A 16,671-nucleotide genomic window follows, 5' to 3' on the forward strand; every position below is an offset into this window, starting at 1 on the left:
TATCTGGAGAATGAAATTGCTTTTGATTTCTGTTTAAAACATGCTAGTTGAATGTGTAAGTTCTTTAAAGCAGTGTTCAGGACAAGCCTCAAATTAAATGGTGGAGGGAAACCCTGACATGAGAAAAGTCAGCAGCTGATGGTTGAGGATGCTAAGCCAGCCAGTTTAAATATAGTTATGTCCATATGGCTGCTTTTTTACAGTATAAGTGGGTCTTCTAACATACTGTAAGGGTAAATAAGTAGCTGTCTGAATAATACCATAAGTCGAGCCCAATCAGAATAGTCTGACACGGGTTAGATTTGAGTGATGGGAAGGAAAGGCTCATAGAATCATAGAATCAACCAGGTTGGAAGAGACCTCCAAGGTCATCCAGTCCAACCTAGCACCCAGCCCTATCCAGTCAACTAGACCATGGCACCAAGTGCCTCATCCAGTCTCTTGAAGACCTCCAGGGACGATGCCTCCACCACCTCCCTGGGCAGCCCATTCCAATGCCAATCACTCTCTCTCTGAAGAACTTCCTCCTAACATCCAGCCTATAGTGTCTCCAGAGGGTGGACAAGTCTGAAGAGCACATGAGAGTTGTTTTAGGTGGATAAATAAGCCATCTTGGGTGTGGTTAATTTGTTACATTTTTAACCTGTCCTTGAGAATGAGGGAAGTCATAGCCAGAGTTGCCCATTTTTCTGCACTCCTTCCTTAAGGAGTTCAAAATCGCTATCTTCTGGGACATATGTGCACACCTTGTCAGAGGAATGTCATGTCACTGGAAGACACCTACAACAGGTTTAGAATTCACCTCGTTTAGTATTTTAACACATTTAAACAATGATTTGCCATTGGAATGGGCTGCCCAGGGAGGTGGTGGAGGCATCGTCCCTGGAGGTCTTCAAGAGACTGGATGAGGCACTTGGTGCCATGGTCTAGTTGACTGGATAGGGCTGGGTGCTAGGTTGGACTGGATGACCTTGGAAGTCTCTTCCAACCTGGTTGATTCTATGATTCTACATATAATTTGACATCTGTAATAAATTAAGAAATTATGTCAGACTTGACAAGGAATGATGTTTATACCTGGTTTTGGCCAAGCAAACGGTAAACAGAGAAGCTATCATCAAGGAAGTATTGTGTCTCAGCAGAATTGAGGTATGTATTCTGGTTTAGGGGGTCTTGCCAGTTTCATATTTCACATCTTGGAAGAAAATACACATTCAGAACAGCCATGGATCTTCAGTCTGTCTGCAGAATGCATGTGATGGCTGATGAAGAAACTGGTGCTGTGGCACACTGTGTTGATAGACTTTTATGTATACAACCAGAAATTACAGAGTGTTATGAAAGTTAAGATGTGATAGGATAGCAGGGAGGAGGGCTATATTCTTGTGTCTTGACTGCCTAACATAGTTGGAGACACACAGCTGGGAAACTGTGCTGAACTGGAGAGTGTAGCAGGTAAGGTTTAAGAAAAACATCAGAGAGCCTATACCTGAACAGATTAGAAAATGTACAGATGCTAGATGTATAGCTAGTTCTCCATGGTGAAAGTGGTGAATTGAAGGCAAAACACATCATGAAGTCACTACAGTAATGCATTAGATAGGTTGAGAGATTCTTACAATTTTATTTCTCTTACATGTTATGTGGTTAAAAGCTATTTGTTCTGGTTTGTGTTCTAACAAGTTGAAGTCCTTTCAGTGTTTTGAGGGTTCCTTTGGGCAAGTCTCCATCAAAGCATGAACTAGCTTTGACCTCTTCCAAAACCTAGCAGATATTTGCAATCTTGTGAGACTTTATAGAATAGAATACCTTAGGTTTAGGTCATGGTGCCAGTGAAAGACCAGGGTAGTATCTGCCAGCTGTTTCCACCGTATCATCAGAAGACTCAGAACTGCAAGATTTACTCCTTGTTAGTGAATAATTGAGTCGACCTGAACTGTTTCTGCCCATTTTCTCGTAGATGCCATAAGCAGAGATCAGTTTGGTTTCTGATTAGGAGCTAAATATCTGGACTAAATAGCTTTTCCAGGAGAGTCAGAGCAATCTAGGTGGAATAAATTACTTGGTTTTGTTTGCCTTTTTATTTTTTTTTTTTCTCCTCTAAGAGCATTAGATGGCATAAAAGAACCCTGCCATATATAGACATTTTTTCCTACTAGAATCAATCTCGAAGCAAGCACAGTTCCAGAGAAGCAAGGCTGTTTTGTGCTGATGTTTCTCAAAGAGGATTTGTTGAGTGACGCCCTGTCACAGTTTTCTGTGGTCTGTCCTGTATCATCACTGTCCAAATCTACTGATTCCTTAAAGCCCAGCTCCTGGGGTTATGTAACATTCATAAGAATCTCTTTTTATTTCTTTGTATTCCAGGTTTTCTTGGATAGCAAAGATGAGAAGAAGACAAAGAAACCCTGAGGTTGTGGCCCAAGTTAACCTCAAAAACATTAGAAAAGTAATCAGGGAGCACCTCAAGTAAAGAGGCTTTGTCATTCTGATGATAGAAGAAATGAGTCTGTAATTCTGAACTCGAAATGGTGCAGATTGTGTTCTTCAGCATAGGGGATTATTTTCTTGTCACACTGGCTGAAGATCACTTTTCCAAGCTGCTTCTCTTGAGATTTCTGAATTGTGTTTAATACCACAGATTATGAGGCCTCGCAGTCTGTAGGCTGAACAGGACTCATGTCTTTCTCACAGGGAGGGATTTGAGGCAAACGTGATCTCAGAAACCCAAAGCAGCCATGTATTGCTTCTCTTTCTGTCTCTCCATTTGACTGCATTCTTGCAAATCAAACAGACAAGTGCTTGTGCATACAATAGAATAAAGTATAGGAAAATAGCTGTTATCTCTTCAGGAAGTTCCTGGTTAAATAGCATTCCAGAGTAATACTTATTTTTGCAATAAGCATTTTTGTAAAGGAAAGAACGGAAATACTTAGCATGACTTGCTATTTTCTGGTTCAAGTAGTTGTTAATAATCTTCTTTCTATAACTCTTGACATTTCTTGGGTTTATACATATATATATATATATTTAAGATAAAGTGGTAGATCCTTGATTATCCTTTTGGGAGGGATATTGCCTTGCTTTTGTTTCTGTTGCTCTTGGAGATTTTAGAGATTAAACTGAAAATGGTAACCCATTGAGAAAGAGCTATGGAATGTTTTAAAAAGTGTTAAATAGTTATTAATGGTACTATATATAGGATTATATGAAAATTTCTTTTGTAGAGCTTCTATATGAATGAATGCCAGTGCATTCATGTTTTTCTATGTGGACAGATATTCTTCTAAACAAAGAAGTGTTTAATTTCTATTAACAGTGCAAACTTTAGCTCATTTAGTGGGATTTCTGTAATCTGGCTTTATATAAAAACAAGAATTACAGAATCACACATTCACAGAAACATCCAGGTTGGAACCCTCAGGGTCACCAAGTCCAACCTATAACCCTGTGGTACAAGATTCACCTTAAACCATATCCCTAAGTACCCCGTTCAAACGACCCTTAAACACATCCAGGGGCAATGACTCAGCCACCTCCCTGGGCATCTCATTCCAGTGCCTGACCACTCTTTCTGTGATAAACCTTTTCCTAATATCTAATCTAAACCTACCCAGCCTCAGCTTGAGCCCATTCCCTCTTGTTCTATCTCCAACTGTCTGTCAGAAGAGACCAGCACCAGCCTCACCACAATGTCCCTTCAGGTAGTTGTAGACAGCAATGAGGTCTCCCCTCAGCCTCCTTGTTTTCAGACTAAACATCCCCAGCTCCCTAAGTCTCTCCTCATAAGATTTATTCTCTAGGCCGTTCATCAGCTTTGTTGCCCTCCTCTGGACCCACTCTGCACCCTCCACGTCTCTCTTTTATTGCAGTGCCCACAACTGAACACAATACTCAAGATGTGGCCTCAGCAAAGCTGAGTACAAGGGGACAATCAAAATTGTCAAAATAGATCGTTCTCAAGTAGTAACACATACAGAAATACTTCTATTTCCCTTTTACAATGGCATTAGTCATTTCTGTCAATCTTCCTTTCATTGTGGACAAATACATTGAAGTCCTGTGTCTCCAGTAATATTAATTGTTCATGAAGAGGACTAAAATGTAATTTGCATCTTAGCAGTTCTCATTTTGCTGGGATTCTGTATCTTTGTAAACAAATCTACAAGTAAATCTACTTACAAGACAGTGTTGTTGGGTGACATGATCTGACGCTAATGACTTATGTTAAAGAATAGAGATAAAATAGAAATACATTATGTGTAGCTAAAGAAAAATTGTATTTTCCACTTTTTTGAAAGTTCAAGTCAGTTTACTGATCCATATTTTTCATAGCAAATTCTTTCTGATATATGTATAAAGAAAACAAGCAATCCCTGATTTTTCTACATCACTGAACACTAAATTAAAATGTAATTAATTTAGCAACTTCCTTAGTGCTTCTTTAGTTCTTTTTGAGTGATTTTTGAAAAGCAGCAAACAAGTTTATTTGCATTTGGCCACAACTTAATGCTTTTATTGTTTTATTAATCAGGAGTTTACATTTATGCACTAAATTGCTTGCACTAATGAAAAAGAGTAGGTTGTATTTCTGTTGGCTTTTTTTTTCCCATGAATCTCAGCTCAGTTTACTCAACCCAGCAAATGGAAATGTCATTTTTTGCTCTTTTGTAACTTTATAAAATGTAGTCATGCATCCATTTATGATGGTGGCAATAAAAATTGAGACTGCTACCTTGGGAGATACTGGGAATCTGCTGCCTCTGAAACCAGCAAAGCCTTGTATGTTGTTCATATATCAAAGAAAATTAAGTGTCTTTTTTCTTCAGTGACTCTTGTGACATATCATCTGAGAACAGGTGTTTGAGGAGTGGCTGAAAGAACTGGAATTGTTTAGGCTTGAGAAAAAGATGCTGAAGGCAGACCTTATTGTTCTCTATAGCTACCTGAAAGGAGCTTGTAGTGAGGTGGATGTTAGTCGCTCCTATTGCTAACAAACAATGGGATGAGAGGAAACGGCCTCAAGTTGTGCCAGGGGAAGTTTAGGTTAGACATTGTGAATAATTTCTCCACGGAAAGGGATGTCAAGCATTGGAACAGGCTGTGCAGGGTAGTGATGGAGTCAGTATCCCCAGAGGTATTTGAAAAGTGAGTAAACATGATGTTTAGGGACATGATTTAGTGGTGGACTTGGCAATGTTAAGTTTACAGTTAGACTTGATGATCTTATAGGGCTTTCCAAACTGAATGATTCTATGATTTTATGAGTATATATATTGTAGTTCTTATCACTTAGTAACTAAGTAAAACCTCCTTTGCCTCAGTTCATAGGCGGTGCAGTTTGTCTGTTCACTTCCATTTTTGAGGCTTGTCAGTAGATGAAATTGCAAGATTTCTTGAAAGTAATGCAAATGGCTTCTTTCAATACTCTGTGCTATTGGCAAGAAAGTAAAATTAAGTACAAGACACTGTTCTTGAGGTGCTCTTTTCAGAAGTGCAAAAGTGTTGCCTATCTAGGCAGAGGGAATATACCACTTTGTGGGCTTTTATGTATTCTGGCAAGGATTAAATGAAGTTAATAACAAGTTAAGAACTCCTGCCACTCAACATTATGAAAGCTTCCTGTATGTAACTACAGAAAATAGAGTGTGATTTAGAATTCAATACTTAGCATTGCAAATTATCCTGCTATGCACTTTGCATTGAGCATTACCATGATATTTGAATACTTTTAAAATAGATTGTTTAGGTGCTTTCCAAATTTAATTCTAAGTCAGTTCTGTCAAAGAAATAAAAGCTGACTTCAGATATTTTGTTGCTTTGTGATGCAGCATGCGAGGAGACAAATAGTCAAGATCATAAAAATAAGCATAAATGTTTATACATTTAGTTCTAAAAATATGAATTATCTAGGAGAGGGAGAATCATGTTCATTGTTTGGTAAATTAGGTGTTATGTGAAATACATTTTGTTCCATTTGGAAAGGTAATTGTGTCCATCCTTTTGTACTTTCATTGTTCAGTGACATCTTTAGAGGAATCTCATTCTTGAAGCTCATTTATTTAACGATTCAAAGGGCAATGCATTAGTCAAACCATATACATAACTTAAATGGTAATAGAATCTGTCACGTTGTGCCTTCCTTGGTATTCTTTGAGTGTGGCTAAAACAGAATTTGGTCTTTCACAGGGCCTTTTTAGGAGAAGCTAACAAAGTGGAGATTATTGCAAAAAATGAGGACACAGAAATAACTTTGATATCTGTTGCTTAATGTTTTTGTTTTAAAGAAAAATGCTAAGTTATATTTTGTGTGATGTAAATGGTTTACTGTAAGAATTTGGAAGCAAGAAAATGCCAGGTAGAACTACGTTGTTCGTGTATGGGAAGGAATTCTGAACAATATACTGGAAAATTGCTTTATCTGTGTTCTTTAGATTGAGGAAGACAAGATATTCTTTAGGCCTATTTAAAATGAAAATAAGAAATAAAAATTGTAACAGCGAAACTAGTGTAACATGAAACATTAGGCAATAGAATTTTTAGTGTTTCAAAGTAAGCTTTGAGAAGGTAAATGTAATTGCAAAGGAGATTTTTGTGTGTATGTGTTAGTGGAAGATAATTCTTGTCATTTAAAATCACTGAACTGTGACTGGCCTGGAAGTAGAGGCCATATTCCTGTGTATAACATCAGCTGTTTTTGGTATTGATAAATTGAAAATCATTTAATTTTAGCATATTAGAAGGAACATTGCTTAATTGTGGAAGGCAGTATTTAGGAAGAAATCTCTCAACAGTGTATTGCATGATCAGAAATATCAGAGATGCACAATATAGTCCAGTAGGAAGAGAAATTCAAACTATTAATGAAGTTACAAAAATTAAATTACCATACCAGTGTAAAGTGGTGATTTTTGAACAATGTGTTTGCTTAACAACCTAAACCTCTTCCCCTTCCAACAAATACCTGAAGGGAGGTTGTAGCAAGATGTGTGTCATTCTCTTCTCCCTAGTAACAGGCGATTGGACAAGAGTAAATGGCTTCAGGTTGCATCAGATCAGGTTTAGGTTGGACATTAGACAGAATTTCTTCACTGAAAGGATTATCACTCTAGAATATGCCCCTTCTCAAGGAAGTGGTTGAATCCCCTCTCCCTCCACAGAAATGTTTAAAAGATGTATAAATGTGGTGCTAAGGGTTTAGCACTGAGTTAAGTGATGGTTAGACTTCATCCTAAAGGTCTTTTCCAACCAAAACAATTCCATGGTGGTGAACATTCTTCCAAAAGTAGCATGCCTGGTAAGTGAGAGTGCTAACAATTATGGTTTAGACAAGTCTATTAGGTCAAATTATCCCAAGTAGAAGCCAAGTTGCTGTAATTTCACTGGCAATCAAATTGGTTCAAAGTAAATCAACATAACAAGAAGCAAATCTTACGTAGTTTGAAATGTATTGTAAGACGTAGAGACAGAATGTCAGTGCAGACAAACGGAAGGGAGCACATTTTGCAGCTAACATAAAAAAACATTTGCAATACAAAGGCAAGGACACTGGCACAAAGGGTATGATGCTGTGCTTTCAAGAAAAGCAACCACTTTAGAGAACTCCGACCCACTTTCATAGTTTACCAAGGAATTTCATAAATGCTGTGGAAGTACTGATGACAATGAGAGCGGAGGAACGTAGGAGGACTCTCTGTCTCTTAAAAGTGTTCTCAAAGCAAGGTTCTGCGGGAGATGAGCTTGTGATGTGCAACATAAATGGACAAAAAGTAGAGTTAAAAATAAACATCGAAGTGGAGTGCCCTGTAATCATTGTGAGGACAGAAAAATAAGTGAGCACAGAGAAATAGGCTCACAAAGCCACTGCCTTTCAGAATAAGTACTGTTATTACTTATGGGAACAGGGAATAATGGAAGCTATTGCTTTTCTGAGTTCACATTATATCCTTTTCCCTCCTGTCCTGAATAGAGCAAAACTTTCTTTTACAAATATTTTTCTTTCAAGTTTTTAATTAAATGTTAGTTTTTCTGGTATGTATCATAAGATATTGAAGACAGTATTATTATTACTAAAATCAGAGAGCACTAGCCTATAAATATCCATATTTTATCTCTTATTAACAGTGAAAGAGAGCAAAACCAACATGATTAGAAACTTTGAAGTATTGAAGCACCAGGTGACAGGACAGAAAAAATAATAAAAAAGTTAGGAGCATATAAATGTTTTGAATGCAAAAGCTGTATCATAAGGACAGCAAAAGTTTCATAATGAAGGAAAAATGTGGGATTTTGATTCTTATTTAGGATTTTATTACCTTTAAATGAAGTTCTGCATTTTTAATTCCATATTGAATTTGTACTTGCTTTAGGAAGCTTGCTTTAGGAAGCTTGTTTTTTGTGATTGTATAATATGTATATCAGAGGATCCTGCACCCTCATGTGCTAGAATGACAAAGCAAAACTTACCAAAATCAAAGCAGAAGGGATGTAATGTGGTCATCTGTACTGACTGTAGATGTTAGAGTGCCATTGCAATTAAACAGTGGGCTTGAGGAGAATACAACTTTTGGAAACTGGGAAAAGCATTACAGTAGGAACTGAAATACTTGAAATGCGAATCCAAGAAGGAAATGTGATTTCAAATGGTATTTGGTCCATCCCTCTGAAGCTGAACTGCCTCATGGAAAAGTTTTCTAAAATACTAAGTAGTACTAATACATTTGAAGTTTTGAATAGTGTCCAAACATTAATCTGAAGCATTAATAGGTTTCTGTGCAGAAGTCAGTGAAGGACTAGAGACTGCCTTGAACTGTAGTCTAGTGGATGAGTTCTGGTGCCACCCATAGTGGGTAGGTAACTGTTAAACAGAGTGGAGTAGCCTCAGCAAAAGACTGAAACAGTCTTAATCCAGAACTCCACAGAACATTATTGTCAGGATAATTCTGTTTGAGAACACAGGAAAAGTGGTCTTTTACACTTCCAGGCCTTAAAAATAACCTGGGTGACTGGCCTTTAGCGGATGATACACTTGGTGTTTTGGGTGAGTATTGTGCTTCCCAGCTTCATCAGAAATCTAAGGGTTGCAGCTTTTAGGAGGGTTAACAGTTTTGACATTGTAATAGAGATTATAGGGTTTTTTTTAATATTTCAAATAAAGTTAAACCCATAACAGTAGATGAGGGAAAATTTTCCTAACAAATGCATCATAACAACACCAGCGAGCAAGAAATGACAGGTGGGACATGGCGACTGCTTGAGCATTGGAAATCTTAACACAAAAAAATATCTGCTTATTCTAGACCAGTATAAGTGTCATTTGTAGTACTTAAACACCCAGAAGTAGTAGCTACAGGAAGGAAATGCAAAAAATAAGGGGTAACTAAAATGTGGTTGACCTGGAGCTACCAGTTGTTAACATGAAGCTGATGCTGTGCTATCTGAACAACTAATTTTGTGACAGACTTGTCATTGACTGGGTAGTTCAGTTTATTCTCCATAAGATGTGAGCTGATATGATACTAGAACACTATTAAATATTTGCTTGTCAGCTCAAACAGGCTTTTATTTACTGCCTTTACTCAGAAGAGGGACTAAGGTCGAAAAAGCCCTCCTATTGTAAAAACGGAAAATTAAACTCAAGGGATTCTAAGAGATTATTTTTTCATGGTGTTAAAATACTGTGGGCATGTTCATCATTGTTCATTCATCTACATCTGAATTCAAAGATAAAATCCGTAATGCTCATATTTAATGTTTGTCACCCTGTTTATTTTAAACCTGTAAAATGTCTAGAGAGATCTGCCCTAGCAGCCTGTAGGGGTTAGGAAGGACATACTAAACCCATTCTTTTGTTGAACAAAAGGTGTTCTTAATTCAAAATACAAAGTGTCATAATTGTTCCAAAGCAAGAGCTATACTCAAGACTGTCATGAATGAATGCTAGCACCCTTTTCTGTAGCCAGTATTTAAGGGAGAAGGTGTCTCAATTAAAATTTGTCTTTGTTGAGGACATGAGAATAGCTACTGACAGAGTGCATGTGAATTGCAATCATGCATCATGCCATCACCACTGACAAGTTAAAAAAGCACTATGAGCGTGCTGCAAGTGGCTGCTGTCATGCAGGTTACTGTGAAAGAGAGACTTGTAGGAGTTGTTGCTTTGTCCATTCAATACAGAGTCTGAATTTTTAGTGACAACCTCTAATAACTACAAGGCAGAACAATCCTCTCCATGTTGGAACATCGCAGAACTGTCAGGTTGAAGTGGCCAACATCAGAAGTTAAGGTGAAAAACAGGATCAATAAAAATGATTAGGAGATGTTGAAGTGTCATTTGGTTTTAATCCATGGTGAAGTTTTCTGTTATTTTGTTGTTGTTGTTGTTGTTTGTTTGTTTGTTTGTTTGTTTTAACTTCAAATTGAGATGTTGAAATAGAAGTGAGATTTTTTCACATAATCACTTTGCTGTCATGACTAGGACTTTAGGAGAGCTATTAGCAAAATATCTATAATAAAATCACGAGACCTGGATACTGCTTTTTGGTGAAGGTCATCTATTCTCATTCTGTTCATTAATATTTTATTATGCTGTGTTGTCTTGCCTTTCCTTCTCTTTCATTTGGGAAGAAAGAGACTTGTGTGGGATGTAAAGGGTAAGAGTGATTGCTGATCTGTCTGCCTGTAGCATTGTGGTGGGAGTGAGAAACCACAGCATACCAGGTGCACCTGTGGACAGGGCAGCATCAATCTTCTGCTGGTGTTTCAGGGCATTGCTAGTTGCTCCAGTTTTCTAGCAAACAGTGGGGAGAGGGGGAAGTGTGGTAGAGAAGGATTTGAGAAGCTTGTTTGTAAATCATCTAAAGCTAAGACTATTCCTGTAATAAATATTAGGTGGCAATAGGCAGGTAAAATGCTATGGAAAGAAATAGACTAGTGGTTATCTCTTCTCTGCTTACCACCTAAGTGTCTTAAAGAGGACCAAAAGATTCATTTCTCTTTCTGCAAGAAGGAAAAAATAATTCTTTCCTGACAGGATTGTCTGGTTCATCTCAGAGATACTTACCTCGAGGCTGTATGAAGCAGCCTGTTTGTCTGTTAGGACTTGCATCGAGATTAATGAGTTACTTCATTCAACTCCATCACTGAACCTGGCTTGCTTTTTGGCGAAGATCAAATAAAACCCATGTCTCACTGTTCAGTGTTGTCCCCCCACACCTTTTTTTATTGAACACCCTCCAGCTGAAATGCTTAGTTCCAATGTACTTCAATTTGTTGATCTGAAGTGCTGTAAAAAAGAACTAGTAAAAAGTAAATTATTTTCAGTCAGATGTAATTTTCAATAGATGGTAAATCAGGGTTAACTTTAAATAATGCTTTTGCTGAGAACATAGGCAAATGATTACACAGTTTATTGCAAGAAAGATTTGATTTGTGAATCTAGGAAAATTAATAGAATAGATATCAAGAACAACTTTGAAAATCACTTCAAAGTTCTGCATTTTTCCCTTGAAGAGGATGTAAACAACTGGTCGTAGAAGGTTGACTGTATTTTGCCTTCCTGTGATACTTCAGGCTAGAAGTGGTGATAAAGAATCATTTATTAATGAGTCGTTGAGTGCTGAAATTGTTTTTCAAAATATTAATGTTTTTCCTATAAATAGTTTTTAAAGCTCTATTTTTAATATTTAAAAAAAATAAGTTGCCATTTTAGTATGTATTAAGTCAGTTTGGAAGTGCACATTGAAAGCATATGATGACAGGCACAGTGCCTGTGCAGGAGGAACTCACTTTTCATTTTTAAATTATGAGAATAGTTGCCTTACAGAGTTGCTTAAGACAGTGCATGCAAAGAAACTACAGTTCATTCTGTTTATAATTGTTTTAAAAATGCTTTTATCTGAGTGTTATATAAAGATAGACAAACTTTTGCTAATATAAACATTTGTGGAAAGCAAAATTTGCAGTTAAAAAAGAAAGAAAATATAATGTGTTTACATGTTGGTCATCAAAAGCTTATATCATTGATTGCCGTGCCTCAAAATCATTCTTAGTGTTAATATTTATAGTAACAGGTTTTATTATTATATTTTTTAATTTAGATGTGTTTGTGTATGACTTTTTAATATGGATTGTCAAGAAGAATACTTTCATAATCATTTCATGTAACTGAGCCTCTGCCACAAAGCGGAGCATTCCACTCAGAGCCAGTTTTGTGTATTAGTGTTTATCTTTACCTCCTTGTAGCATGCTGTAAGTAAGCTACCATGATTGATTGGAAGAGCAATTGCGCACAAGTCCAGGGAAGATTTTATAGTCTGCCTACAGGGTTTCATGGAAATCCTTCTGTCTTTCTTAGAAGGTCACCTGTTCATTTTATTACATATGGGTCTCAAAGTCTTTGTGATTGTAGTGCATTATTGTGAAGCTAAGTGTGATATGGCATAGACACTTTTATTGCCCATGTGCCCACAAGTTCATGTAGTGGCTGCCAAGGGTCGGGACAGGACCAGTAGTTTAACATTGTTAATACCAGTATCACACAGAGGTAGTGATGTTGGTTTTTTTAAGATGAGATGTCCTCTTATCAACACGGAACCAGATCTGCAGCCGTTTCATCAGTGATGTGATAATGCAGCATCCTTCAGATGAATCATAAACTTGTGGCTTGGCAGCCTCTGCCAAATTCTTGGCAATTACCATAAATGCAGAGGTAGCTTAATTGTTTAGCTACCTAAATTTCCTATATACTTGCAGCAAAAATAAGGGGGTTTTCAGTCTTTTTTCCTATTTAAGGAGGATTCTGCCTTGTCCTAATCTAGGAGTGTTATTTCCTGGGTGGTGGGAGAGGACAGGTGAATTGTATCTATTTCTGGATTGATAACATATTTTGGGAACTCTTCATGTGGGACTGTTACAAAATGCTGTGCAAGTTTATCATTTTGATAGGGAGTGAAAGGAGACAGACCTTTTCCTTCACTTGTCCTTAAATCTTATGTGAAATATAGTAAGTTATTTACCTGTATGAAATAAGTAGGGTTTTTTAATGTTTTGTTAGTTTCAGTAGGGGTCTTTACTTGTTGCTGAAATCTAATTTTTTTTTTTCAGGGCTTAATCTGATTTAAGTCTTTTGACTACAGGTGTTTGTGGTGTTCTTTTATTTCTTTATTTTACCTGTGTTAAATATAATGATGTTGGAGGCAGATAACAGGACACACGACTGGCCTAATATTACTTGGTGGCGGGATTTTTCTCCATCTCCATCCAGGACCCATACTTATAGTACTTACTTTTAAGACAGCAATGCTGCTTCACCAAACTTCCTCCTACGGTGAGAGAAGTAGGGATAACTCTTGGAAAAAGTTTTGAGGCTAGTGACAAAATATGTTTGTCTTTCAGATCCCCAGCTCAAGGGTATAGTGACCAGGTTATATTGCAGGCAAGGCTACTACTTGCAAATGCACCCCGATGGAAGTCTCGATGGAACCAAGGATGACAGCAGTAATTCTAGTAAGTGACTGCCCCAGGGGAATGTCTTAATCGCACACGCAGATTGCATCGCTTGAGTGTGTACGCGCAGACACAGTGTTAATGCCTGTGGAGGGTTTCTGAATGGGTTTGGTCAAAAGGAGGAGGGGTCTGGCCGTTTGAAGCATAATGACTGCCAGCACGGCCTGTGCAGGACATTGGTCTAAATGTATTCCTTCTGAAGGGGTGGACCTCAGGGGTGAGATATTTAGGCCAATGACTGTCATCTGGTAATTTTGTGAAAATGATAACATTATATGATTTTTTGAATAGAAACCATGCATGTAACATAAAATTCTTGTTTTCAAATAAATAACAATTAAAAAAACAAACAAACAAAAGAAACCACCCCAAAACAACAAAGTTTCATTGAAAATTCTGATCATATGTGCCCTGATTCAGCAAAGCAAATAAATGCATGGCCAACTATCAAAGTCCTGCTTAAAACACGTGCTGAAGTACCTTGCTGAATTTGGGCTAAAGATCCCACAGTCCCTATACCAGCAAGAGTTCCAATGATATTAAGAGAATTTTTGGCAGTGCAGGGACTGTGACAGTGGCAATTTTCAAAAACAATGCGAACAAAAATAGTCTTGAAAGCCATGTGGCTTACTGCCTTGGTATCCTTTCCCTGCAATACTGCCACACATTTTCATTCAGTGTGCCTGTATGTGTTTGGTAACTTCAGCTGCAAATGCTAACTAAACAAACCTATTTTTGCTCTAGCAAGAGTTAATGCTTAATTTACCAGAGAACATTTGTGTTTTATTACTAGTAATAGCATACTTAAGTAACACATTTCTATGTGATCTTGAGGTCTATTTTAAGCATTTTAAATACAAAATATTTATCTTATTATTATTATATAAATAAGCCTTTATTTTCCTGAAAAATGTTGAAATTAGGCTATAGAAATTAAGAGATCTGAGATTTCTACTTTACTTCAGTTAGGTCCCAATTTTATCTGTTAATGCATGGCTGTCATTTTTAACACACTTCATCAACAGGTAGCATGGTCATCGTTATTGCTCTTTTTTGTTTTCATAAGAATTGAGAAAAATTATTGATTTTCATGTGTGTGTTTGTTTTTGAAATGTTTTCTTTCCCCCCCTATTTCTTTTTCCTTTTCTTCCCTTCGTGTGTCCATCTCTCATGCCCACTACTGCACTGGAGTCGATACTAAGACCTTGTAAAGACAAGATCATTATTGCTTTTTATAGAAGCATTGCCCATTTGCAGTCTGAGGAACATGTCTTAGAGCACGAGTGTGTATCTCCCTCTCTCTCCCTGCTTAGCTCTCTCTTATTTTCAGCTTCTGTGAGGAGATGTATGTGACAGCAACATTTTTTAAATGTTTTAATGTTACTAATGTTTGTTTGGGTTCTTTTTAATCATAAAACTCTGTGGATTTTGAATCTTTGTAAAACTAGACCATAGTGCCTTACTTTCCTCTTTTTGCTGTTGTAAAATTAAAAAGTCTTCCTTTTAATTTCTTACTATGCTATTCACATTTTCTCACCCTTTTCTGGATTTCCATTTGTCTGCCTATCTCTCTCATTCTTGCTGTTCCAATATGTAGGATGAATATTATATGTATTGTATGCATATTATAGAGAACTGGTCCAAACTCAACCTAATAGCAGATAGTAGCATTGCATATTCTGGGTAGATACTGTTAAATAATTATTGTGTTTTACTTCAACAGAAATTTTTAGGCTAAAATGATTTTTTTTCCATAAAGGGAATTGAATTTCTTCTTTAACAGGTGTGATTCACTATTTGTTTCTGCACTAGTCAACTTCTACAATGTTCATTAGTAGAGACAGCTCAGACTGTAAAGATGGGAAATGTGCTCACCAGAAAAGTATGCAATCTCCACCTTAAATTTTGCTAGTGTATATATATCAACAATATATTAAGAGCTGAAAAGTATGGTAGATTCATCAATGTATGAGTATATGTCTGCTTTTTTTTGTGCTGTCAGACTTTCTTCCCAGTACTTTTCGCTTTCCATTACATTTCCTTCCATTTCCTGTTGAACTTTTTGTTTCTTACTGCTTTTCTTTTTTGCAGCATATTTTGATTTTTTTTCCTCCTTTGCTTTAAAACAGTATTTTTTTCTCATTGTTAGAATTCCTAGGATTTTCATATTTCAATCTGAGGATTGCCAGTAAATAAGTTTTGCCATCTGCTAGGGTGGAAAAACCTACTTTTGACCATGGAATTTGCAAGCTGCCTATTTATTTTGCCCAGTAGGCAAGGGACTGGACATGTATCAGCTTCCAATAGGACAGTTAGTACGCTCACCTCGACAGTGAATGTAACTTCCATTTAAAGTCTGTTTCATAAAAAAAGCAGAAATACAAGCTGCTGAAGGGTGTGTGTCTCTCTGCCAGCCTTTCATCCGTATTCTGCACTACTCACTGTCCCAGAAGCCTTTGAGGGGCCTCCTCAAGTGCTGACAATCTGGGGATCTGGATGTTGGAGAAGCCAGCATGAGTGAGAAGCGAGGGACAGAGAAGCAATTTCCTTTTTGTCTTCAGCAAGGAAACAGCAGCTTAGTCATACCACTGCTTTTTCGTGCTGTTGCAATTTATTCTCTGTCAAGCAGTTAGAAGAGTACTTAAACATTAAATTCCCTAAACTGCATATATCATTGGGTACTCATTTTATATGTATGTCAGTAAATGTAAGTTACACACTATTGGAGTCAGTGTTGAAGACAGGTAGCACGAAGTAAGATTAAGATGTAGTTGAGTGCTGCTCTTCACACCTGGTCTTGTTAAGTCTTCTTGGTAGTATCTTTGATGTGACTTTTTACCTTTATCTGAAGTCAAAATGAGTTTTACTAGTGTTTTCAGGCAACTGATGGAGTAGAAGCCAGTCTGCACAGATAGATGACAAGATTTTTAATGTGCACAAACCCTTCCATGAAAAATGAAGAAATGTGTGACTGCTTGTAATTGCATCCCTGAACATATTTTCACCTGCTGATGTTGGTGGCCATGCTCAACCTAAGTAGACTGATGAGTTTCCAGTTCATTGTTTTGATATCTTTTTTATATCTTTTCCAAGTTGGTGATGTCTACTGACAATATAAATCAAAACACCTGCTGGTTAATGGTACTGAGGTACCTTAAACCACAT

General features: G+C 37.1%; 1 protein-coding gene across 10 annotated transcripts in view; it reads left to right on the forward strand.

The window, feature by feature from the left end:
- FGF14 (fibroblast growth factor 14) overlaps positions 1–16,671 on the forward strand; it is a 496,088-nt gene that overhangs the window by 356,549 nt on the left and 122,868 nt on the right. For 7 of the 10 annotated variants that reach the window (XM_064143806.1, XM_064143815.1, XM_064143812.1 and 4 more), the window contains one exon: positions 13,396–13,506. The exons of the other annotated variants lie outside the window; for them this stretch is intronic. In XM_064143806.1, the coding sequence (XP_063999876.1) occupies positions 13,396–13,506 (111 nt within the window). The remainder of the gene's footprint in view (positions 1–13,395; positions 13,507–16,671) is intronic. 10 annotated transcript variants of the gene reach the window in all.

This window comes from Pogoniulus pusillus, chromosome 5, assembly GCF_015220805.1.
Source record: "Pogoniulus pusillus isolate bPogPus1 chromosome 5, bPogPus1.pri, whole genome shotgun sequence".
Lineage (NCBI taxonomy): Eukaryota > Metazoa > Chordata > Aves > Piciformes > Lybiidae > Pogoniulus > Pogoniulus pusillus.